At 35.9% G+C, this 26,889-nt stretch overlaps 1 protein-coding gene and 1 pseudogene across 1 annotated transcript; one reads left to right on the top strand and one right to left on the bottom strand.

Annotated features, from left to right (window-relative positions):
- The first annotated feature begins 1,699 nt into the window (after positions 1–1,699).
- LOC127085446 (uncharacterized) lies at positions 1,700–26,072 on the top strand. Its single transcript, XM_051025959.1, has 24 exons — positions 1,700–2,131; positions 2,243–2,596; positions 3,147–3,279; positions 4,242–4,417; positions 5,068–5,141; positions 5,341–5,376; positions 5,470–5,560; positions 6,006–6,065; positions 6,944–7,124; positions 8,847–8,992; positions 13,654–13,755; positions 19,093–19,203; positions 19,965–20,030; positions 20,124–20,222; positions 22,441–22,632; positions 22,729–22,857; positions 22,949–23,053; positions 23,320–23,634; positions 23,762–23,949; positions 24,021–24,123; positions 24,276–24,421; positions 24,584–24,663; positions 25,094–25,266; positions 25,485–26,072. The coding sequence occupies exons 1-24, from the start codon at positions 1,805–1,807 to the stop codon at positions 25,599–25,601; spliced, it is 3,504 nt and encodes a 1,167-aa protein (XP_050881916.1). The 5' UTR covers positions 1,700–1,804; the 3' UTR covers positions 25,602–26,072.
- Positions 9,409–11,771, bottom strand: LOC127085447 (uncharacterized; annotated as a pseudogene).
- Positions 26,073–26,889: the final 817 nt, after the last annotated feature.

Below are 26,889 nucleotides of genomic sequence, written 5' to 3'. Positions count from 1 at the left end.
GTAGTTAGGTGAGAACGTACCAACTTTCAAATAATGTATAACACATGATACATAAACATATTAAAAAAGCTCACCATATAAGAGATCATTGCTTAATTTTCTAGTAAGAAAATCGACTATTGGCTTAAACTTGAATTGGTGTGGCGGTATTTCGGATATTGCCATTTTTGAAACAGTCGTTCCTCCATTGAATACAAGTTCCAGCTTGTTAGGACATACTTTGAAAGTGCCGTCATTGACCATAAGCTCTCCATTGTAAAGACAATATATTTTGTTCAATCCAATCTTTAAACCCTCGATTCCAAGTTGTTACGTGAATTTGCTCACCTTATAATATGGATGTTCATTTAAAGGAAGCATTCGTAAAATATATACAAACATAACTGCAAACAGTTACCTTCTTATCCTGTATGACCATTTTGAGTTGCTGCAGTCCACTAATCTCTTTAACAACCCAAAGGTCAACAATACGAATTAGCATTTTCCACACCTGATTTCCTTTCACAAAATCCTTGATGAGAATAAGTGGTCTTGACATGGTTGCTTAAAAATCTGGCAAAATGATAAGAACATATCATATGAAGATGAACTTATAATTGATAAATATATGACCACTAACAGTAAAACAAGTTATACAGGTAACATGAGAGAACTCATCATATGACATGTAACATGAAAGTAAAACCATTTATACAACTAAAACTTCTGACAATACAAAATAACATGTACATAAAAAACATACCAATTACATATAAAACTAATGACAGAGCAAAAAAAATCGACTTGCAGGGTATACAAATCATGAGTTTATGTATGAAGAGCTACACAAATCTTTTTCTCGTAGCATAGCTTGCAAAACCAACAACATATATTATATGAACATAAAACAACTTTTGAATATCAAAAGATATCATATTTTAAAAAACACAATTGTTTAAAATAGTTGAATAATATCATTGTTTAAAAAACACCATTGTTAAAAAAAACTTCATACTCTGGACATAAAACAACTTCTTAAGTGTGTAAAGATATCATTACAGAAACTCGATAAATAAAAAGATTCACAAAATGATAGTCAGGGATACAAACAACAAAAAAATTGGAGTTGTTGAAACGTATGTAAAAAATATCATTAGATGAAAGTTATGTCAACAATCACAATTATTTATACAAAGTAGACAAAACCAACAACATCAAAAAATAGGATTTGGAAGCGATTTCATCAGATGATAAAAAATATACGACCAGATTAAAAGTACAAACCGAACTGAGATGTTGTGTTTGAGCGGTGTCTTTGCGCGTCGGAATCTATTTCCAATGGCAGACTTTTTTAGTGGAACATAGGTCAGAGAGAAAAATGAAAACGATGCAAGAAATAAGAGACACATGAGTTTAATATGAGAGTTCACATCAGCCCGTGTAGGCGTGTGAATTTATTTTTGGTGGGAAGGAGAAAAACTATTTTGTTTGAGGATGATAACCGTTGATGGACACTTGAAAGTTGACAAGAAGTTAGAGGTTTGAGTTAGATTTATTTAAAAGATTTAAAAGGATTAATTAATTAAAGCATGCAATTTTTTTTTAAGGGTTGATAGTAGATAGTCAACTTATTATTATTATTTTTTTAAAATTCAAATATAGAGATGTCAATTAATTTAAAAAAAAAAACATTTCAAAAAGTGCTTCCTTTTCACCCATAATCCGTTAAAAAACAGGCGCTACAAGTCGATCGTACATACACAATTTTCAAACACAAAGACTGCACCTCGCATTCGAAAAACACCAGTTGAGTCCATCAGCATCAATGGAACTCACAGAAGAACAACTAAAACAAATCGAAGCGAATCGCATTGCCGCATTAGCAAAACGAAAAGCTTTCTTAGAATCCACTTCTCAACAACCTCAACGAAACCCTTGGCACCTTTTCAAATGCCAAAAAATCTCTCAACCCCAACCCCTTCAACCCAAACCCCAACTCATTCAACCTAATCCCCAACCCGATATCAAATTCCTCGCAAGGCTCGAAGTTTGTTCTCCCGATTCCTTCACAATTACCCCTCTCCCTCTCCCCAATTTCCGTTTTCCAACCTTCGGTACTTGCTTCCAAATCCTCAACAACATTCTCTCCCAAGTACGCTATCTCAAATTCAAAATTCAACACACATTTTCACTTATTCATTGAATTTAGTATGTATTTAATCAGATATTGATTTTGATTTTGATTTTGCAATTTTGTTTCCAGGTGGATGTGGATCCGTCGCATTTTACTCAGACGAGTGATGGCGGGAAAGCCTGCGTGCTCAAATTGGCGGACTACCGTACTGTTTTGAAGCAGTTAAAGGCGGGGGTTGAGGTGGAGGAGATTCCTTGGACCACTTTTAATGTTGTTGAGAAGCTTTCTCGTTCCGTGGGGAGGTGGACTCCGGTGAGGCCTGAGCATTTGAGTGATGAGGTAGTTGATGATTTGATTAGGAAGTTGCCTAAGAGTTTAGTTGATGTGTTGTTGCCGTTTCAAATGGATGGTTTGAGGTTTGCTCTTAGGAGAGGTGGTCGCTGTCTCATTGCTGATGAAATGGGACTTGGGAAGACATTGCAGGTTCCGGTCGTTTTTTTTAGTTTGCTTGAATTGTTTTAGATTTAGATGGCTTTCGGAAGAGAGATTTTGAAGGTTTCCTAGGTTTATTTTGTGACATGAACATTTAAGCTTGTGTTTGGTTAAAAACTTATAAAACCATTTAGCTTATGAACTGCCTATAGGCGAGGTCTTATTTTGCTGTTGTGGTTGCATTCCCGTCCTTGATTATGTGAAAAATATCGATTGATGCAGAGATAAAAATATTGATGTTGACTCAACAATCGCGTCGCAAATGATTTTTCTAAAATATTGCCTATAAGCTCTTTTGAGTTAGTTTCAATAAGCTTATGCTACAAGAATTATGACATAAATTCTCATGAGGTATGCTTGTTGAATTAACTCTTAGTTAAGCACTTAAGCTGATTATGAAATGTGTCTGTGGGTGGTTTGTTGTTATGCATGATTTATGATAGACTTTTGTCGTTGTATACTTTATATTGCTTGAATTGTTCTCACTAAAGTAAAACTATAATGGTGACTTGAAATGTGTATGGTTTGCATGTTTTTTCAGGCTATTGCTATTGCAGGATGTTTCATGGATGAAGGAGCTATACTTGTTGTTTGCCCTGCTGTTTTGCGGTATTCATGGGCTGAAGAAATTGAGCGCTGGTTTCCTTCCTGCCTGCCTACCGATATTCATCTCGGTAATGTTTTACTTTTAGAGTTGTGTATGGTGCTGTATAATTGTTGGTATTTGTTCGCAAGGTTGGTGAAAACTGAGAAGTGGATGTGTTGTTTGTTCTTGAGAAGAATGTCGCATATTTGCATAACTATGCAGTGTTGTCTTTAAGTAATGATTTTTTTTACCGCTGAATCTTTTCTTAGGATGCACAGATATTGCTGGCTTCTATAGCCTCATACTAGAGTTGGTTTGGGAACTGGAAATTCAAATTTTTGAGAAACATGGTATTAAAATTGAATGTTGTACTTTTGCTACACAGTAGGATTGGTAAGGTGAGTCAGACACATTTTTAACAGGGTTTCAGAACTCTACCATGAAAGCAACAGTGCATGGGTGGGAGTTTTCTTGTATTGCTAGTTACTGAAGAGTGTTTTGCAGATATTACTTCAGAGTGGTAGTAGGAAGAGAGGGTAAGGGGGGGGGGGGGGGTCTTACCCAAGTACTCTTGGGAGTTGGCACTAAATAACAGTAGACTAAAATAAGTTTACTCAACACTTTCCTCATGTTCATGGCTCAGAAGTCTGGCCTAGGTATCACCAAGGCTATGAATGGAATGGTTGTTCTGAGGCCCTACAAGAAGATTTTAATTTCTTGGATCTTATTATCATTTTGTTAATGTTTGCTATTCTATTTAAGCATATCTTTCTACTATCATCCTGTTCGCTCTAAGGTCTATGCTATGTTGGTTTGCTTCATGCACTATGCGTGGAGTCAACTAGTCACATGCATAAATGAAAATTGAATACGGCAATGATACTCAATATTTTTTTATCTATAGGGTTTTTGTAGACTTTTTTGAAGTAAACTAAGCTTTAATTATTTAAATGTAAACTTTTTTGTTGTATGGTTTTTAATTCATAGCACTGTTAAAGCTTCACTTTCTCTCTTTAGCTAGTAAACATTTACGTGTTTCTTCTAATTCAGTTTTTGGCCACCAAGACAACCCTGTATATCTAACCAGATGCCCTAGAGTTGTGGTTATTTCTTATACCATGCTTCATCGTCTAAGGAAGAGCATGCTTGAGCGTAAGTGGGCTCTTATGATTGTTGATGAATCTCATCACGTGCGTCCTTCAAAAAAAACCTCAGAACCCGGAGAGGTATGCTCAGTTTCCATCTCATTTTCTGGTTTGTAAAATTTAAAACACATAACGTAAGTTTGCATTTTGTATAGATATATAATTCCTTTATGTTTGTTGTTAAAGTTGACATGTATATAAATTTTGGCGTCTCTTTGTTAGAGAGACATTTGGCAAATGCTGATATTATCATGTGTGTCGTTGCTAATATTATTAGCATAGCTATCTTGTCCTCCTCCCCCCAAATTTTGAATGGGCATTTAAATTTTCTTGAAAAGAGTGTAATCAAAAGCAGGCAAGTTCATATTGTGAGCTGAAAATGAGCATCACTTATTAAAGCTTTGAAATTGGCAAAAATTGTGAGCCTTAATTTTAACTTTAGGGACTGATATGAACTTGGATGGAGGAATGTGATTTAGATTAGTGGGATCAGTAGATCTGGCAGGCGCTGGGAAGTCAAATGACCATTTAACGCTCACAAATAAAATCTTTTTGGTTCAAGTTTATTTTTCCTTTGGAAGAACTTCTTTTAGAAGAAAGGTTCATGTTCTTAATTTGTATTATCTCGTCTTGTAGTATATCGTGTTATCCTTTATGTACGTACATCTTTTATTTGGCCAAAGCTTAAAGAGGTATTTATACATTTTTTCATATATGTTTTGTTTTAACAGATAAAGGCTGTTCTTGACGTGGCTTCGGAAGTCAAGCGTATAATTCTGCTATCAGGGACACCTTCTTTGTCAAGGTTGTAGCATAGGTCATAGTAAGCTAGCTGCATATGCTTTAATGTTAAGAGTTATCATTGGATTTTAAAAATCTAATTTTAAGATTTTGGTTGTGGCTCCATGTTTAAGAACTTTCCGTTCTTTGTTGTAATTTGGGTACTTCAAATTTGTTAATGTTTTCTTATATCTTATGGTGCATTTCTTCCTAGGTGCCGATAGACCGTTTGACATATTTCATCAGATAAATATGTTATGGCAAGTATATTCAACCTGAACATTTTCCATATTTTTTTCTTCTACTAAGCCGCCTACTAATTCAGTTTTCTATGAAATGCTTCTTTTTTACAGGCCGGGTTTGCTGGGGATAACCAAATATGAGTTTGCAAAAACTTATTGTAATCTCAAATATATCAAGGGTGTCCAAGGAAAATATTTTGCGGTAATCCTGTCTATGCGCGTGTGTAATTTGTATGCTTTTATTTGGATATTTGTTGAGTTTCTTCTAGCTGCTACTGTTTATTTCTTACAAGTTACAACAGAAGAGCATTACCTTTTTGCATTATTTATACTAGGAATTTAGGCTGATGACGAATGTTATAAAAATATTGAATAAGTTGGATAAGATATTGTTGTAGAAAATGATCTAAAATTGTGATGTTTTCTGTTATAGATTTTTTTTTATTAAAAAGAAAAGACCTGCTTAAAGGTCTTAAATTTTCAAAAATCTGTGGTTGAGTCATTTTTTTCTTTTTTAGCCTCATTCAGATGCTGTGTAGTAAGTACCCATCTTTTTCAAGATTATCTTCCATTTAGTTCTTTTCTCTGTGACAAGGCAAAAGTGATAATATATATATTTGGGTAGTAATTTGTTGATGGCATTGCAGGATTATTCGAAGGGCATTCGCTTGGAGGAGTTGAATGTGTTACTAAAGCAAACTGTTATGGTGGGCATTCTTAACATTTTTTTCTCTGGAAAATTAAGATTATTTTGTTGTTAGTTTTTATTTTTACTGTGCAACACTAAGTCCCATACAACATTGCAAGTCTTATTTACTCATTCCGCAAGCACATGTGCTTGTTTTCTATCTCAATTAACACCCGAGTTGTTGTTCGGTTACGTTTGCTTGAACCTTGTGGTTTACTTCAATTTTTATTTCTTGTTCTTTTGTTTGATGAATCAAAGATATTCAGGCCCAATATGTATCAGTTTCTTGCTTCATATGTGTTTCTAAATTAAATAAAATAAAATAAATATATGGAGTTTCTTTCTCATACGTAGTTTTATGAGCTTATTATTATAGATGTTTATATTAAGAGTTCCACGTTAGATAATATGTGGCTTGAACATATCTTTATAAGTGGAGGCAATCCCCCACATCAGAGAATATGTGGCTTGGACACATATCTATAAGTGGGGGCAATCCTCACCTTTCAAACCGGTTTTGTAGTATTGAGTTAGATCATACCATAATTCTAAGAGTATATAGAGAAATTAAATGAGGCCTTTTGAAGATATTGAGATCCAAAAGTGAATTTTAACTTATACCAGAAACTAACTGTTGTTTAAAAAATGTTGGGAAATTATTTTAATATTTATTTGTCCTTAGTATTTCCTGAGAAGTTTACCATACCGACTCTTAAACTCTTAAACTGTGGCACATGATATGGTGTGGTCTCTAGTTTTTTATCTGTAAGGTAGATTTAGTGTGCATCCCTTTGTACAATGTTTATTTTATTATGCCTTCTTGATTGCGTATAATAAAATTTTGTGATACTTCTCCAATCTATGATTGTAAAGATATTCTCTTACTATGTCTTGCAGATAAGGCGCCTCAAGGAACAAGTGTTGCAACAGTTACCTCCAAAACGAAGGCAGATTATAAGAATGTCGCTAAAGAGATCAGATATAGTTTCCGCGAAAACTGCAGTTGGAGTAATGAAAATTGATGACTCTGAAAATGCTAGTGAAGATATGCCTTTGGAAAGTTTTGACGAACATGATGGTAATGAAAATTGATGACTCTGAAAATGCTAGTGAAGATTTACCTTTACACTATTGAGTTACTGTGTTTCAGCTAATGACTTGCATAATATTTTTCAGTTCAACATTGTCTTATTAGGCCTAACATTAGGAAGAAATCTCTTTTTAGCTGAGAAGCTCAAGAAATTCTTTGAAATCAATTACAACATAAAAATAACGCATTAGTTTGAATTGTTTATAATATGAATAATTGAATTGTAGTTCTAATCTCTTAGGTCCTGTTAGTTGAGGAGGTTAGAATTAGTTAGGATAAGTCTGTGTTTCATTAAAATAATATGAAAGGATGAGTCTAGGAATTTATGAGAGAATTGGAGCCTTTGGGCATGTGAGGTATGCAAACCCTTGAAGTTATGCAAGTTTGTAGAAGTATTCAAGGGACAATATCACTATTCTGTCTTAACCAATAAAACAGCGGGTTTCTATCAACTGATATCTAATTTCAAATGTTGGTGCTGTTGATACTGCATCTTGAAAATGTGGTTTCAATGTTTCATCTTGATTAATAGTCAATGTGGACCAGTATACTCAGACAGTTGGAATATATGTGTAGAAGATATCAAGGGTTGCAAATGTTTTACTCTTGAAAGACCTCGCTCTTGATTGGTGGCTTTGCTCAAAGGGGAGCAACCAAATGTAATATGATACCTGTTGTTTGGCCGCCGAGGCTCAAGTGATGAGTTTGATGGCGGTGGTTTTGGCTAGAGTGGTGGATGTGTCGACATGGCTACTGGATTCTGCCTGAAAGACTGGGAGACACTGGTAGAATGGCTAATTAAATTGGAATTGACAGTAATGGCGGGCAACAATATGCATCTAAGGTGTTTGCAAAGAAGAACGTGATGTAGCAAGAGGGTTGAGGGAGGAAACTGGAGATGAAGCAGTTTTAGGCAAAACAATTCATCAATGGGCTGTGGATCCACCACATTTCACTGATTAGGGTGATGTTTTCTTAGGCTCTTGATCCTATATTGAGGAAAAGGAAAATGCATGAGCATATCATGATAAATACGAAGGTTAATGTCACCTTAATTACTTTTCAAGAAAGACAGAGAACACATGCATGTGATGTTGGAACCGTGTGCCTAAACTATTCAAGAGTCCATTTTACATTGCGTTGATTATATAATTACAAAGTAAATAGGAGATTCTTTAACTATTTACATAATATGATATGCCTATACAACGATTACAAAAATCCTAAACACATTTTCAAACACTATTTATATGATACTGTAGAATGGTAACTATTTACATTATTTCAAAAATTCCAACAACAAATACCCAAGGTCACAAGAAAGTTCAATAGGGCCAAAAGTTGTCAGAAAAACAAGTCCAATTCTAGCATTTGTGATCTGATAACATTAGCAACCAACTTTGGAATTGAGAATCATAGAATATTGAACCAAATTGACTCTAAGCTTCAAAAAAATAATTCATTCCCGGTAATGCCACTAACATTAACATACTTATTCTGGGGAAAATATCATATACTCATTAAATGTTTTAAATATACTTCCATAAAAATAAATTATCACTTGGTTTTCTGTTGTTCAAAGAAAATGCCAATGCCATGCTACTTTTACTCGTATCCTTTCGTCTACAATAGTTGTGTTGCCTAATTTTAACTATACCGAAGTGGGAGAACATTGTAAATGTTTAATTTCCTCATTCTACCTATTGTCAGGGAAGCTTACTAATCAAGAACTTGGAATTGCAAAGCTATCTGGGTTTTGTGAATGGCTTTCCTTCCATCCACTCATTGCAGGATCAGATAATGCTCCAAAGATGATAATTTTTGCTCATCACCACAAAGTTCTTGATGGAGTACAGGTGCGTTTCTTATCAGCTGGTAATTAACTGACAGAGTTTGTCGCAGCTCTGTAGTTGTTCGTTTGTGAGTCACTTAGTATTAGTAGTAGTAGTGCTCAAGGTAGTCAAACTCGAGATCCTACGCAAGATCGGGTTGGGGTAATTAGATCGTGAATCGGGGGATCGTAACACGGATCGTAAGATCCTACCAAATTTAAAAATTCACATATATTTTGCATATAGATTAATAATATACATATGACACTACATAATATAAAAATAAAATTCAAATAACACTAAAATTACTTTTAAAAACTGAAATTTCATAGGATAATATTCATTAAAACTAATTCAAGACAATTCCAAAACACCACAACATTCAAAACAGTAGCAAATAATAATTGAAAACTTATAAGAAAAACTTAATGAAAATTCACTCAATTTCCAAACAAGTCATGTTGGAGTTGGTCATAATCATTCAATGGATCATCGTTGTCTTCATTATCTCCTTCATCTTCATTTTCATCTTCAAAGTCATCATCAAATTCATTTTCATCTATCCCTCTATCATGTTCATCTTCCAAATCATGAACAAAAATATCATCCTCTTGAATTTGTTCTTGATTCATTTGAATAAAGTCTTCATCCGAAATTTCAATGTCGCCGTCTTCGTCCATAAGCCAATCATCATCAGATCCAAGGTCATCTAACTCTATCTCAAATGTTCTTCTCCCTTTCTTTTTTTTGGACAATCTTGAATTAGCCATGACAAATACAACATCATTCATCATTTTTTGTTTCAAGCGGTTCCTTCTTTTTGTATGGACCTTAATTACAGTAAATGAAAAAAAATTAACATAAGCAAGATGAAAGCCTTATACAATTAATTATAAATTCTTAAAGTCTTACCATCTCAAAAGCACTCCAGTTTCGCTCACAACCCGATGAACTGCATGTCAAGCTGAGTATGCGGATAGCAAATCTTTGCAGTTCTGGACACTCAAACCCAATTGAATCCCACCAATCTGCCGGAGTAGATTTTTCAAGTGTTCGTCTGGCCAATTCTGTGCCAAAATACCCTAATTGTTTCTTAAAGTCATGCATTTGGACTTCAATCTTAGCCTGTTCTTCAGGATCATCCACCATTTTAGTTAAGCAGTCCATTAAACCTTTTCTAACCTCAATATCAGCTTTGAATCTAGAGCCGTAATGCATCTGTGGGTTGAGATAATAGGCTGCAGCATGTAGTGGTCTATGTAGCATTTTGTCCCATCTATCATCAATGATATTCCAAATAGACTTGTAACTACAAATTATAATAATTTGAGTTATTTTTAACATTTGATATCAAGTACAGACACAAATACGTGAATAAAGTTAAATAAAACAAAGATACCTTTTTTTTACACCATTAAAATTCTTTTGAATTTCCTCCTTTGCATGGTCCATTGCCTCATAGATTAATCCCATGGCTGGTTTTTGATCTGAATCAACTAAACGAAGCACTTTAATGAGAGGTGTAGCACCCCTCAAACAAACAACAATATTCTTCCAAAAACTTTTGTCCAAAACCACATCTTCAATGGCTTTTCCATCTCTTAACTTTGCACATTTGCTCAATTTCCATTCTTTGGAAGTGAACGTTCTTATCAAAGCTTCCTTGTTCTCATACAAGCACCCTAAAGTAAGGTAAGACGTGGCAAATCGAGTAGCGCCTGGCCTCACCAAATCTTTGTTTTTTGTATGATGATGCAAAATAGAAATGAGAGAAGTTCTTGAATAAATAAAAGTTGTAATTTTTTTACCCTTTGAAATTGTCTCTTCATGAACCGATATCTTCTTCTCCAAATCTTCAAGCATCAAATCAAGACAGTGTGCGGCACAAGGTGTCCAATATAATTTTTTCCTCTTTCGCATCAGCAACATTATCTTCTCCAACCTCTTCAACAACAGCATCAATCATTTCAAAGATTTTGTCGGCTGTTTTGCATATGTTAGATGCATCAACAGACTTCAAAAATACAGTACCCTTTGGACTATTAACCAAAAAATTCAAAATTGTCCTCCTCTTCCGATCAGTCCATCCATCGGTCATTATGGTGCATCCAATATTCCTCCATTCCTTTCTATGTTCTTCCAAAGCTTCATGTGTTAACTTAATTTCTTGATTTAACAACTTAATTCTCAAGTCATGATAAGATGGTGGTTTGAATCCATTACCATGTCTTGAAATCATATCACACATGATAGTGAACTCCTCACTCCTTGCTACATTGAATGGTATGGCATTATTGTAAAAAAACCTTGCAATTGCTTGACATGCATCATCTCTTAAACCCTTCTTTAGAACTGCATTGATGCTAGGTTGTGAGCTGAAACACCTTTTCTTAAATATGTTTCCAGAGTTGTTACTGCTCATTCTTTTTGAGCATGCCTCTGACATCTCTTCCTCCACCATTGCCTCTGTTTTTTTAATCAAATTTTCTTGTAATCTTGAACAAACCTGCAGTATTTCTCTCTTGATTTCATCTGGGACAGCCTTACATGCTTCAACATCTTTTTGAGTTCCAGCCAAGTGATGCTTTAGCCTGTAGACTCCTCCAGTTACCTTTTTTTGACAATACTTGCATTGGATTTTTCTTGGATTATCCGGATCAGCAATGCCATGTTTCCATGCCATATCAGTTCGGTTACCAGGAGCATTTTTTGGTAGTGTTTTCTGGCGTGGTGGTGGTGCAATTGCAGGGGGAGCAGTGAGAGCACCAACAACTAAAGTTCCAACAGCAGAACTTGAAGTCATGGGAGAAAGGTTGGATTTTTTTTAATAGAGAATGAAAGGTTGTTTTACCGTGAAAGAGAAGATAGATAGAGTGAGACAACAGATTTATTTAAATGGAGAGAGGTGAAATGAAATAGTTTAATGTGAATAAATTGGAATGAATAAGTATATTTTGGGAAGTGGAATAAATTCATAATTATTTGGTGGCTGAATATTAATTACTCTTAAACCCTAGTTATTAGGCTGAAAATGAAATGAATCGTTTCAGATTTAAAAAATAATTTTTTAAAGGGGGCTTTAAACAAAAACGGAATTTTTCATTAGAAACGACGATTCTACCGTTTTCACGTGTTATCACGGCGATTCTGCCCGTGCCTACCAAAAAACGATTCTGATCATCCTCTGGCACGGTGGATAGCTGTAAGATCGTAAAATCGTACGATCCTACGAGTAGGATCGCGATTTTGACTACCATGGTAGTGCTAGCAACCCTCACTTTAACCATCTTTCCAACACTTACTTTAACACTCTTTCTAACACCCACTCTCTTAATGTGTGAAACTCACGTGGGCCCCCACTTTATATGGGGCCCATTTCCAATATGGTGGGACCCATGTGAATTTGACTCAATAAGAGTGTTTGAGTAAGTGTTGCTAGTACTACTCTAGCAGTAGATCAAATGATGTCAGTTATTTGTTAGAGTTCTGTCAGAGTTCACTATAAATACCAATTCCCTATAAAAATATACTCACTAAATCTTTTGATTATACTTCCATAAAATATCATACACTCAGTTAACTCCAGTGGGGTAAATGTCCTTTCGTTCTCGAAGAAGAAGAATATTTTAATGGGAAGTGTGGAAACTCGCGACATCAAAATGGAGTAGATAGTTGTTAAAGTGAAAATTAGCGTCTTGGTCTGTTGCACGAGTATTGCTGAAATCCAGAACAGAAACTGATAGCTAGAGGTGCTTCTACCTGTTCGAAAGAATGCTTGTGGCAACTGCTTTTTTGGTTTTGACAAAAGAGAGAATGTGAGAAAGAACAGCATCGCGTAAAGTGCTTATTGTACCCACCATTGAAATTTTCCACCATTTTACGAGAGAGAACAAAGGAAGGACCACAAACCACTGCTAATAATCTGATTGTTATCAGCAATTGAAATTTCAAACAGGGAATAGGGAAGTTAAAGAAAAACTTTTCTTTCTCACCCGTCTTTCTAAAAATTGTGTTTGTCAGAAAATACACATTTGGAGAGTATAAAAACAATGCTCTTAGAGTGAGAAAAGTTCTTCCGAAGGTTATGGTTTTACATTCAGAAAGGTTTTGTCTATGGACGTTCAGAATTTGTTTGTGGCCTTACTGGTGGACCACTCCAGTTGAGTCCACAAATAAAATCTTTCTAATGTGAAACATAATTTTCCCATGGCTGTTAATAATGCAAGAAAACTAAGGCATTAATCAGCCATAGGGCCTAACCTTACTGTTAATTGTTGTTGGTAATTTACTATAACTATTAAGGCCCAACATAACATGATCACATGAATTGAATATATAACCCCCAAGTCCCAACAACATCCAACATGTTCCTAAAAATTGCAACTGGTAGGAGAAAAAGCAATAAAACCATTATAAGTTAATACTATTTAGCTACATGACATTGTTTAACAAATAAATGGGTTTGAATTGGTACTTATATTGAACTGATGAATATTGAGTTGGTTTTGATTTCTTGTCCTTTTAAAAACTCTACTGGATTAAATCATTTGTTTATTTTGATTTCTTGTCCTTTCATTTGAACGGGTAAATCATCATACTGTATTAGCATTGGCCTTTGGGCTTTAATGTCCCACAAACATTTAAGTTTTATTTCTAGTATAAAGCTTGTATTCTGAACCATTCAGGAGTTTATATGTGAGAAAGGAGTAGGTTTTGTGCGAATAGATGGACTTACACTACCCAGAGATAGACAGTCTGCAGTAATCTCATTTCGATCATCACCAGAGGTATTGTAAACTTGCTACTTCTCTCCTGATTTTATTGTGATACTGATATTTTTCATGCCACTTTCCTTTCCACCATATTAGTAAGTTTTAATATTATTTTTTGTTGAAAGTCAATTGCATTTGGAATATTAACTTGGAATACTTTGATGCTTTCTAATTCTCTCCAATTCTGTTTATAAGAAACAAAAGACTAAATCACCAAGACCAATAAGCACATTCAAATGATTTAATGCTAATTATTTTCTAAAAATACTTTCAGCATTCATTAAATGAAACCCACTTGTGTTGGGAAGAAGAATTTTTAAGTAAAGGAAAACCTACAATTAAATAGGGCCAGTAAGTAACCTAATTGTCTCGTATAATTAGGACCAGAGGTAGTTTAACTTTGAAACTGCATTTTTCCGATGATCAGTCTCATTTTCACTGCTCTTTTTTGTTAAATTGATGTAGTAGTTTCATCTAGCTGTTAGAATGCTTAGATGCTTATGTATTGTCCTTAAAATTAACATGTTTCATTCAAGATCAAATCTGTTGCAAAATTATTAAATGAGAAGATTTACATGCAATATGGCACATAGATAGAAAGTCTGATAGTGGCAAAAATGTGCGACTACAACAAGTACACAATACCCAGAGGTGGATCGTCTATCAATAGGTGACCATGCCCAATCAGCATCGGAGTATCCAACTATCTAAGTATATCCTTTATTTTCATACACTAAACCTTTTCCTGAAGCACATTCGATGTATTTCAGAATCCGGATAACAGCATCCATGTGTTCCTGACAAGGGGAGTTTAAGAACTGACTAACCACACTAATTGCAAAAGAAATGTCTGAACGAGTGACTGTCAGATAATTCAACTTTCCAACCAATCTTCTATACCTTCCTGAGTCAGATAGAGGCTCCCCCTGATTGGATAGTAGTTTGACACTTGGATCCATAGGAGTATCAGCTGGTTTAGCATCCAACAAACCCGTTTCTTCCAAAATATCCATAGCATATTTCCGCTGAGAAATCACCAAACCATCTTTAGATCGGGCTACCTCAATACCCAAGAAATAACGAAGTTTATCAAGATCTTTTGTCTGAAATTGATTCGAGAGATGTTGCTTTAACTAGAGTATATACCCTTGGGCTGAGTGACGATAAAAAACAGAATGGTCAGCTTCACTACGGACCATACCAAACTGTTGTACTACAGTGCTAAATCTGCCGAACCAAGCTCTCGGAGATTGCTTAAGACCATAAAGAGACCCGTGTAACCTACACACCATATTCGATGACTCCCCCTAAGCAACAAATCCAGGTGGTTGCTCCATATATACTTCATCTTCAAGATCACCATGTAAAAAAGCATTTTTGATGTCAAGTTGATGAAGAGGCCAATGTCGAATGGCTGCAATGGCTAGAAGAAGTCTAACAGATGCCATCTTGGCTACAGGCGAGAATGTATCACTATAACCCAATCCAAAAATCTAAGTGTATCCTTTGGCTACCAAGCGAGCTTTAAATCGATCAATCTTACCATCTGGACCAACCTTCACTGTATAAAGCCAACGACAACCTACTGAAGATTTCCCATGGGATAGAGGAACCGGTTCCCAGGTACCACTGCTTTGAAGAGCACATATTTCATCAATCATTGCTTGCCTCCACTCAGGGTGAGATAATGCTTCTCCTGGAATTTTAGGAATAGAAACAGAAGACAAAGAAGACAAACAAGTATACTGCAAAGGGGAAAGACGATGATAACATAAATCAATATAATGTGGAGAAGGATTTTGTGTTTGACGTATACCTTTTCGAAGGGCAATCGAAAGATCAGACTCAGGTTGCAGGATCAGACCCGATGATGGCGGAGGCGTCGGAGGAGAGTCTCCAATGACCTCAGGGACAGGGAAGACCTTAGGGACTGGACGACCTCAGGGACAGGGACGACAGGCGTTGGATGACAACGTTGATATGTTTGAAGTGGTCGAGAAGTGTGTGTGTGGGGTGGGTGGGGGGCTCAGGAGCCCTAGACCGATGGGGAATAATAGTAGGCGGGACATTAATAACTGTCGGAAAAGGTGCGGGAGTACTTTCAGGAGCCCAAAACCGAAGTGGAACATTACCATGGAGAAGTAGGGTCCGAGTGGTTTCTACAAGATGCTGATTTTACATTCGGCTATCCCGTTTTGTTTAGGTGTGTGAGGGCAAGATGTTTGATGGAGAAAACCATTGCGTGACATAAAATTCTGAAATTGGTGGGATAAATATTCACGGGCATTGTCACTTCTTAAGGTACGAATAAACACACCGAATTGAGTTCTTATTTCTTGATAAAATTGTTCAAAAATAGAAAATAATTTAAATCTATTCTTCATTAAAAATAACCACGTGCAACGTGAAAAATCATCCATAAAGGTGACAAAATACCTAGACTCAAGAGTAGAGACAATACGCGAGGGACCTCAAACATCGGTGTGAACTAAAGAAAAAGGGGACGAAGCTCGTTTATTGACTCGATTGGGAAACTGACCACGAGTGTGTTTCCCTAGCTGACACGACTCACAATATAAATTAGATACCTTCGATAGATTTGACACCAACTTATGTAGTTTGAAAAGACTGAGATGACCTAACTGAGCATGGATAGTGAGTGGAGAATCTTTGACTGAGCATGTGTGAGATGACACTGAGAGGTAATAAAGGCCTTGAGATTCACATCCGACACCAATCGTCCGTCCCGAACTCCGATCCTGCAGGGTAACATTATTGTTAGTGAAAGTGACACTACAATCAAGAGAACGAGTTAAACGAATGACTGAAAGTAAATTAAATAGACAATTAGGTACATAGAGGACAAAAGTAACAGAGAGAGAAGGTAGAATTTGAACAGTACCGATCCCTTTGGGTCGGGTTTGAGAACCATTAGCAGAAGTTATAGTAGGTAAGAAACCGAATGTAGAGAGGAAAAAGAAACGATTTTTATTACCGGTAACATGATCAGACGCACCAGAATCAAGGACTCAAGGTCCAAGGGAAGATGATTGAGAGAGACAAGCAGATGAATTACCAGTATGTGCTATCAAAGCAGTAGAATCTAAGTTCTGATAATTCTGATACCACCGGAGGAAATCATCGTAGTTTGGCGTAAAGTTATGAGGAGTAGCCATGAGTATCTGATCTGAAACAGTTGTCCTATGGAGAGTGGAGTGGTGGAAAAATTGTCGAGATCGATCGTCGGGCGTACTGTCACGTGCGGAGGTTTCTGCCGGTGAAAAGTGGGGAACAGCTGGATCAGAAGAGGCACTTCTGTTGGTAGGTTACCGAAGAATTTTGAAAAATGAGAGGCAAACCGGAGTGAAGACACGGTTTGCAAAAAAAAAAAAATTCTCACCGGAAGACAGTGGGTCAACCGGGTAAAGTACAACAAAGAAAGAATTGCCTCTTAGCAGACTCTAGATATCATGTTGAAATACAAGAGACTAAGAGACATTTGAATAAACCGTGTGTTTTGAAAAACACTACAGAGACTTTATTATATAGAGAGAGATTACAACTAATTACATGATATAGTCGATGTGGGACTATTCGATATACAAATATTCTTAACATTATATTTACAAATATCAACAAATATAATATATTAAAACACAGTCCCAACTGCAGAAACAAATACCATTTAGCAAATAGCACCAGATCCTTGGAGACCTCAGTTTTTGTTGCAATGATATTTTTAAATTCTAAAATCATTATTTAGGAAAGAGATTAGATATAGCTAAAAATTTTTCTTGAAATTGGGTTGTGAAAGGTACCGCTCAAGTTGAAGGGAAAATTTTATCAGACTGCGGTAAGACCCGCAATGTTGTACGAGACAAAATGTTGGACGATTTAGAATCAACACGAGAATAAAGTTAGCGTAGCAGAGATGAGGATGTTGTGTTGGATGGGTGGTATGACCTAGACATGATAGGATTACAAATGAAAATATTAGAGAGTGTTGGGGTAGCACTTATACTATGTTATCAATCTCGGATCGCGGCACGACACAATTATCTTAAAAAATGGAACAGAATGTGAGTGCAAAGTGGAACGGCCGATATTTTAGTAACGCGGATACTAATATAGTTAAAAACTATATTAGTATTCATATTAATATAGAATACTAATATATTAATGAACACATAATTGTTAAAAACTAAAATAAATTAATCAAAATTCATGAAGTATTCATATTTAGAAATAAAAGTAAGAAGTCTTGAGTAAAACACGCAAATAAAGTTCAATAAAATAACCTTGTTATCCTTAAAAATGTAAGGGTAATATCATTTACGGCTCTGACGTGACCGCTTTGCCACGGTGTCGTTCTGAATCCAATCCCATTATTATGGTCGTTTTATCAGGGTCATCCATATGTGATGGAACGGCACGACCTGACGCGATTTTCTTGATTTTGCTGTTCCATGCCGAGATAACAGTTAGAATGACCGAGTTTAACAACATAGCACTTATAGTAAAGAAGTTGGTGGAAAATAGACTTAGGTGGGTTTGGGCATATAGACAGAAGACCGGTAGTTTTTGTAGTAAAGAGAGTAGATCAGATGGAGAGAAGTCAAACAAATAGAAGAAAATGAAGATTTAGAAAGAGAAGTGATTAAGAAAGATTTCGAGATTAATGATTTGGATAGAAACATGGTCCTAGATAGAACATGTTCAGAGTCCCACATCACAATCCTTACCCTACAAGCCAATTTTGTAGGGTTGAATTAAGCCCAACCAAATTTCTTAACATGGTACCAGAGCCTCGTTTAAGATTCGATGAGCCACCTACAGTCCGGTTTCCGCTATCGGGCCACCCATAATTTATTTTGACGCTCCAGATGTCAAGTCTTGGGCGTGAGGGGGGGTGTTAAGAGTCCCACATTGGATAATATATGGATTGAACATGTCTTTATAAGTGGGGACAATCCTCACCCTACAAGCCGGTTTTGTAGGGTTGAATTATGTCCAGCCACATTTCTTAGCAGAATATTATAGCGAAAGTTTATCCATGCAGCCGACCCCATTTAGTGGAATAAGGCTTAGTTGTTGTTGTAATATATTAGATATTGTACTCTTAGAGTCAACTCAGGATTTTCCTTTCGGAGAAATGTCATCTTGTAACATAGTTTTAATTTATTGTCCATAAGCTTCATACACTTATTCTAACTCATTATATTATTAGATATCACCAATGCAAAAAAATTCCAGCCACGCAACATGCGGGTCATCGTCTAGTTGACGTGAGTTTGGAGTATTTGACCTTGTCATTAGGCTTCTTTTGACTTATTAGTTACATGTGCATTTCAGGTTAAAATTGCGATAATAGGTGTTCTAGCAGCAGGTTTTGGAGTTGATTTCTCAACAGCACAGGATGTTGTCTTTTTGGAGCTACCTCAGTGCCCAACAGTGATGCTTCAGGTCCCATTAGATGGAATATCACTTCATAAACGTTTTTTATAACTATTGTTTGGTTGTAGGATAGGCTGCATTTTCCAGTGACTTGTGTTGTATCTTGTCTCGACAATTGATTATGAAAACATGATTAAGGTTTGAACAGTTTGTAGAAATGAAATATCAATATAGCTCTACAAATGATTCTGCAGAAGAGTGACTAGTGTAGCAAAAGGAATAAATACTCCCATTTTTGTGTAATTTACAATAATAAAGGTACATATCATGCATCAAATCTCTCTTAGTCTGGTGCTGGACGCCACAATCATAACGAACCGTAAACGCATCTAAAGTTGGTTGTTGATAAAGGAACGATAGGAATGGAAACTTATGCTTATCTGTAAAATATACTTGATAATCATATTGAAAAAGTGAAGCAAAAGTTGAACCAGGGGTGGTTCCTTTGAATAGCACATGGTGGGTTGAAAGATACTGAACCATTAGGCCTGTAATGGACCTTTCTTTCATCCTTCTTTTGATAATTATCATGTCTGGTGTTGCACTTGTTCAGTCTTGTTTACTATGAAAGTGATGCAGTGTTAATAGATATTACCTATGGGCTATGAGATGGCCCTGTAAAGTTTTTTTCTTAATCATGGAAATCTCATACAGTTTGTTTGGTGTAGTGTACCTGTAGTTGATGATGAAGTGCAAATTGTGTGGGGTATTCTTGATATTTAAAAAATGTCTTAAATAAATAATATATTTATTGTTAACATGTTTTGAAGGCTGAGGACAGAGCTCATCGACGGGGGCAAACAAATGCAGTTAACATATACATATTCTGTGCAAAGGTAATTAGGTTTTCATTGGTTATGAAGATTTGGGGTTAGGGTTTATTGTGATATGCCTCTGTCAAGCATTTTTGTTTGAACGACTATCTGCAGGATACTTCGGATGAATCACATTGGAAATATTTGAACAAAAGTTTACATCGCGTTTCATCTACAACAGATGGCAAATATGATGCCGTGAAGGAGATAGAGGTCTCACTTCAATTTCTTTAATTCTATTATTTGCTTTTTACTGTTGGTTTTTGTTGTTTTCGTGTAAGTGTCTGTGTAACATGAAGTGTTTAGCTTGTCCATAGTTGTAATACTCATACAAATTGACAATTTTATACATTTTATTGTGGAAGGTTTGTTTTGGCTTGACTCTGCTGGATTGTGTAGTTCAAATCATTATGGCATGTGTACTAAACAATATTTTTTATGGTAATAAATCTGTCTCAGAATTTGGGTTGCCTAACTCATCCCTACAAAACCGGTTTGTAAGGTGAGGATTGCCCCCATATATAAACACAACACATGCCATATCTCTTAGCAATGTGAGACTAAATCCACCCCTTCAAAGCCAACACAATGAAGGTGTTGGGGGTCTGCAATGAAGGCAAGCCAAAGTGCCGCAATTAAGGTGACTAGGGGCGGACCGCAATTAAGGCTGAAAGTCCAACACCCCCCCCCCCCCCCCCCCCCCCCCCCCCTCACGCTTGGCCTCAATGAGCCCGAAGCGTGGACGATGCGGGAAACCCAACAATGGATCTACGATAGGCTCTGATACCATCTCAGAATTTGGGTTGGGCCTAACTCATCCCTACAAAACTGACTTGTAAGGTGAGGATTGTCCCCACTTATAAACACAACACATGTCATATCTCTTAGTAATGTGGGATTAAATTCACCTCTTTAAAGCCAACATAATGAAGGTGTTAGGGTCTGCAACGAAGACAAACCAAAGTGCCGCAATTAAGGCGACTAGGGACGGACAACAATTAAGGCGACTAGGGACGGACAACAATTAAGGCTGAAAGTCCAACACTATGGAAAATAAGCCTTATAAAATTTAACACCCTCCCTCAAGTTGGAGCATGTTTGTAAGCTCTACTAAGGATGTGATATAGCTCGAAAAGTAATTATAAGTTAGGGCCAACATAAATTCTAGATAGTATCAGAGTCTATCTAAGGTCTATTGGATTACTCATTATCGGACCACTTAGGTCACACTCTAGATGTCTAGACCTGAGTGTGAGAGGTGTGTTGATAGTCATGCGATGTAATATAGCTTAAAAGGTGTTTACAAGTGGGAGCAATGTTGGTAAGATCACGGGTATGCATGTGGGATCACACAATCATGCGATCCAGATACCCCTATCCGTGATTAGATGGCTAAATATCACAGCAAAATTGGAAAAACCGTTGTCAGCACGTAGAATCGCAAGTTCATCAGAGCTTTTTTAAAGTCATGTTGGGTTTCTCTTAGAAAAATCTAGTCCACATAGGACTATAACTATGACATAACGTCATCCTTCCGCTGCCCGTGCGGCAGGGCCTCCTTCCCTTCCTTTCTCTGTTTCTCGCGCCGTCGCCTGTGGTTCGACCTGAAGAGGTTTTAATGATTGCCGGGAGGATCTTTCTCTAACGGTGTGACATAATGATTTAGTCATTTTTATAAAAGACATGGTTTCAAGAAAGATATAAGTCTCATACGACCTAATAATTCACGAAATTCAAATCTTGGAGGTGTTTCGACCACAATAGTTCACAAGTAGTGTGGATTATAGCCTGATACTCCTTGCAATGGAGGTTTACTCATCTTTTATACGTATAAATTAAGCACTATGGTGCTCATTCACTTAAGCACATTAAGAAAATATTTTTCCTTTCTACTTTTCACAAAGGCACTACTTCTTGCATGACTGTCTGAACTGCTATTTCCTCCATGTAAATATTGGCCACATTGTAAAAGCCACCTCGCCGTGATCGTCAAATGACCTTATGCCAAAAATTTGACAACACTGACATTATCCATGTTTATCTTTATTAATGCGGATGAATTCCCTTTCCAACTTATGGGATGCACGAAACAGTTTGGTGGTCTTTCCAAGTGATAACATTGTCAGAATCAGAAGTTTAGCATTTAGTTCAGTTGAATAATTTATTTCTCATCGGTTTTCAAAGTAATACTTGGACCTGTTATGATCTAATTTGGGTTTCAATACTGTGTAACTTTTCCTGTGAAAGGTTTTGCCCGAGTCCTAACTTCTGATTACCTAGTTAGATACACTTCTTGTCTTGGCCATTATCATGAAATACAAATTTTCAACATAGAGTTGCAATGTTTTACAAGTTTACTTCTTTTACTTTTTTCCATTTTTTTGGTTCTCTTGTTTAACATCGGTTTCCTTTTGGGAATGTTGGGTAGCAGGTTGAAGGTGTTTCTTATTTAGACCCATCCTTGAAAATTGACAGACCTAAAAAACAATCTGCATCCAAAGATGCATCAGCTGAAACACATTTAGATAGACAACCCTCTGCAGTGAAGTCAAATGAAACAGAAGCAAATCAAGAAGATGAATCTGGTCTTGTAAACAACATATCTCAGGATGCTAATATTATGGTATGGCTTAGTTTATACTTCTAAGTTGCTCTGCTTCAAATATATTTGCTCTATTAGTTGCTTCTTTCTAATTATTCCATTTTTTTGGTAGAATAGGTTGATAGTGTCTCCTTCCTAGATTTATGCAACGCTTCAGTTTTGGATGGAAATCTTGATGTAGATGCTTTTAATGCTAAGGATAGATGTTCTGAAGAGAGTTCCGAGGACAAAGATAAAGTAATAGAGGTGCATTTTCAATGAAGCTACTCTAGTGGAAGGAATAACTACTTTAATTTGTATTTTGTGAGAGAATAAAAGTCTTATTTTTCTGTTTCAGGATAAGAAATCAACTTTAACAACAGACGCAGATGATGACCAGCCCTCTCATCCTGTTGAAGCTGAAGTAAAGTGCTCTCATCAAGTTAATTCTCTGCGGTTTGAGGTGAAAATCATTTATACATTTTTTTTTGTTTTCATTGTACGGGAAGCAAAGTTATTGAAACGAATTTATGTTTATTTATATTTGCTTACGAAATAATAAAAGAGCTTGTATTCTGTGGGGTTCATCCTTTTATTTGGTGTGTTTGGTTTGAGCAAACTGCCAATATTCAAGTAGATGTTGGTACCATTACCTTTGTTATCGCCTATGGAATAGGATTGTGTTTATGGCCTCCCTTGGTGCAAAAATTAAATTTGTCTGCTCTTCAGGTGAGCCCATACACCGGAAGGATCCACCTCTATACTTGTGTTTTGGGTAAAGATGCAAGACCACAGCCACTTTATGAAAATTTCCGACCAGAAGACCTTGAGCTGCTGAGTCCTGCTGATGATGATGAGAAAAAGGGTATAGAGTTTGCATCTGTCAAAGATAACCCTGCGTATAGGACTGCTCTTCTGGATTTTGCAAATGAGTGGAAGAGTTTAAGATCAATTGAACGCAATAAGTTACTTGGAAAACCATTACAACTTCCTTTGGCTGTCGAACTGTGCTGCTTAAATGAAAGTAATAGTCACAACAAGAAGGTCGGCACACTATGCACTTTAACTCTGTATTTGTGGATATGATCTTTTCATACAATTGTCTAACCCCCTCTAATATTAATTTGTTTCTTTATATATAAATAATGCAACAAAAGTCTATGATTGACAGGGATTAATAAATGGTGGAAGCAAACGGCGCATGACTCCTTTAGTTGACATCAGCTATCCCTTACCATCAGATGCTGTTTGGAAACAGGTTTGTCTTCGAAGCGGTTGTGGTAAGAAGGAAAAAGAATACACTCAAGGCTGGAGTCCGAAAGACGAGCCTCTTTGTAAGCTTTGTCAAAAGCAATGCATGTATGTCCCATACAACTCTTGTGTTGCTTTAAATTTTTTATAGTACATACAATTAATAATTATAGTTTCAGGGGTAATAATGCCAAGACACCTGAATATTTTGAAGATCTTTTTTGTAACCTTGTCTGCTATCAAGAGTATCGCATGAGAACTAGCAACAGATTCATCCGTCAGGTTAGAACATTTATCATATTCAAATTAGAATGTATTTGTCTAATTTTTGTTTCTTGTTTCAGATTTCAATGTTCTTTGCTTGAAATATCATTGTGGAGTTTTCATGTCTTTGAGCTAGGTTTTAAAGTAATTGATTGAGATGAAATTTTCAGGAACTTTTCAATATTGAGCAAGGTGTATGCACAAATTGCCAATTGGACTGTCATAAGCTTGTCGTGCACATAAGACCTCTGTCCTTGGAAAAACGACGGGGGTACATTGAAAAATCAGCACCAAATATTGCAAAGCGAAGGAAGATGTGAGATTATGATAGTGAAATACCTAAAGTCAATTTTGTTATGATGTTAGAAAACAACAGTACAGGCTTATAACATTTGTAAAAAGACTGACTGTACAAAAGTGTTAATAAACTTGCTTATTTCTGAAGCATTCTTCTGAAACACTAGTTGATTGTCTGCAGGTTTGAAAAGCTTGCCAAAGATCCAAGTGAAGGAAATGCATGGCATGCTGATCACATTGTTCCAGTATATAAAGGCGGAGGTATTATTTCTCTTGAAGTCTAATCCTACCTGCTTTTGGAACCATAATAGATGGCCCACCAAATTTTAAACCAGGTTCTGATACCACGTTCAGAAATGTGGTTGGGCCTAACTCAACCCTACAAAATCGGTTGGTAGAGTGAGCACTACCCCCCACTTATAAACACATGTTCAGGCCATATATTATCCGATGTGGGACTCTTAACAATTACTTTCAGAATTTTATAGTGTTATTAACTTTCAAAGTTTTACAATGTTTGGATATTAACTTCTGGACTATTTGCATAAATTACAAAATAAAAAATAGAATATTTCATTTATAGAGTCCTCTTCCTTCTCTGATGGTTGTGTCCCTGTAGTTTCCTCTGCATGTAGGAAAAAACTTGTTTTTAGCTGTTTGAGTTTTATACCTTATTTAATAATTTCTTTAGGTGAATGCAAACTTGAGAATTTGAGAACTCTTTGTGTGGCCTGCCATCATGATGTTACTGCCGAACAATGTGCTGAACGGCGCATTATAAGAGCAGATGCCCGGAAACAACTAAAAGCATTGATGGATACCATGAAAAATAATATGAAGGGTGCTGCTGGGACTAATATTGAGGTATGTAATAATTTCTGCTGATGCTTAGACACATTCCCTGATGGTGTGCAGCATTTCAGTCTGCCATATGTTTTGGATGGCATGTTTGTATGACACTTTGTCAAGCATTCATGCATTGGGAAGTAATTTTGGTCAATCATATGGTTTGATGTCAACTTAGCGAAGCTAAAATTGTTCAAAATGGTATTTATTCACATCACTTCCTGTATAAAACTCAGGACCAACTGCTTCACGGGGAACAAGAAAATATGCATGAGGATGATATTTTAGTCCAGGTTCCTGGAAGTGCTTATGCGGTAGCAAATTATCAAGAAAGCGGAGATGCAGCCTGTTAAGAACCAAGGACAGCTACTGAAGATCTTTATCGTTCAGCCGAGTTTGTTGTAAAAATCGGTGATAGCCAGCATCACATGGTGCAATTTTAACAACCTGGAAGTGGTTGTCCATGGTATAGCGTTCTTAGCAAGATCATCCTTATTGTTCATCCTTATTTTATTGCGACAGAACGTTCCATTTTGACTGAGCAGCCTAACAAGCAGATTCCTTGAGGAAATTCTTTTGAAGAGTGGTGGTTTGCCTAGTTGGAAAGCCAGCAGCAACCATGATGTAAATTTAGATAAGGCCCTTAAGCCTTTAAGCCTGAGATTAAGATGACTATGGCAGTGTAGTGGCACACTTTGGGGTCATCCATGTTAAACATTATTTTACATAGATTAAAAATATGATAAATGTGAAAGGGAAGTGTAAATTTACCAAATAAAGTCATTTTAACTATTGCTGTGAGAAATGATTGTTTAGACTATTAATTAGAGGATGTGATTGAAAAGGAATAATAATTAATTATGCATTTAAAACTAAAAATGACTATTTTTAAAATAATTTTTTTTTGTTGTAAATGTGATAATTATTATGTATCATATAGTAGTTGATTTTGAAAATTTTACATAGATTAAGAAAGTGATAGATAGTGATAGATGTGAAACAGGAGTAATTTTGCGAAATGAAGTTATTTTAACTATTGATGTATTTTTGTTCATATAAATGTAAAGTGAGAAATGATGATATTTAGACTATTAATTAGAGGATACCGTTGAAAACAAAATAATAATTAATGATGCATTTAAAACTAAAAATGACAATATTTTTAAAATAGTTTTTTTAAAAAAATTGTAAATGTGATGATTATTATGTATCAAAGTAGGTGATTTCAACCATTGTTTTGTATCGTGTAGGGAAATGTTGATCTGAAACCATGTTATAATTTTCAAAATGAAATATGATATTGAAACATAGCTATAAATACTCATGTCTTGCTTATTCTCAACTAGAGGGAGTAAGAAAGTTCAAGAGAAGACACTTGATTGGAAACACTGGTCTCCTACAAATAAAGTTGCTTATAAAAAAAATAAAGTTTATAAATTGAAAATTATACAATAATTATGATTATTTTCGTAATTACTTTTTAATATTACCTTTGTGATTCATTTGAGTTTGAAAATTGCAATATTTTCCGCACATATTACACGGTGGGAGATTTACGACAAATATTGTCCACCCTGTTTAGACTAGCTCTATTGAAGTCTGGTGGGAGGTTTACGACAAATATTGTCCACCCTGTTTAGA

Source organism: Lathyrus oleraceus, chromosome 5 (assembly GCF_024323335.1).
Source record: "Lathyrus oleraceus cultivar Zhongwan6 chromosome 5, CAAS_Psat_ZW6_1.0, whole genome shotgun sequence".
NCBI lineage: Eukaryota > Viridiplantae > Streptophyta > Magnoliopsida > Fabales > Fabaceae > Lathyrus > Lathyrus oleraceus.
The sequence above is the reverse complement of the archived record's forward strand: the minus strand, read 5'-3'. Positions and strand labels throughout refer to the sequence as shown.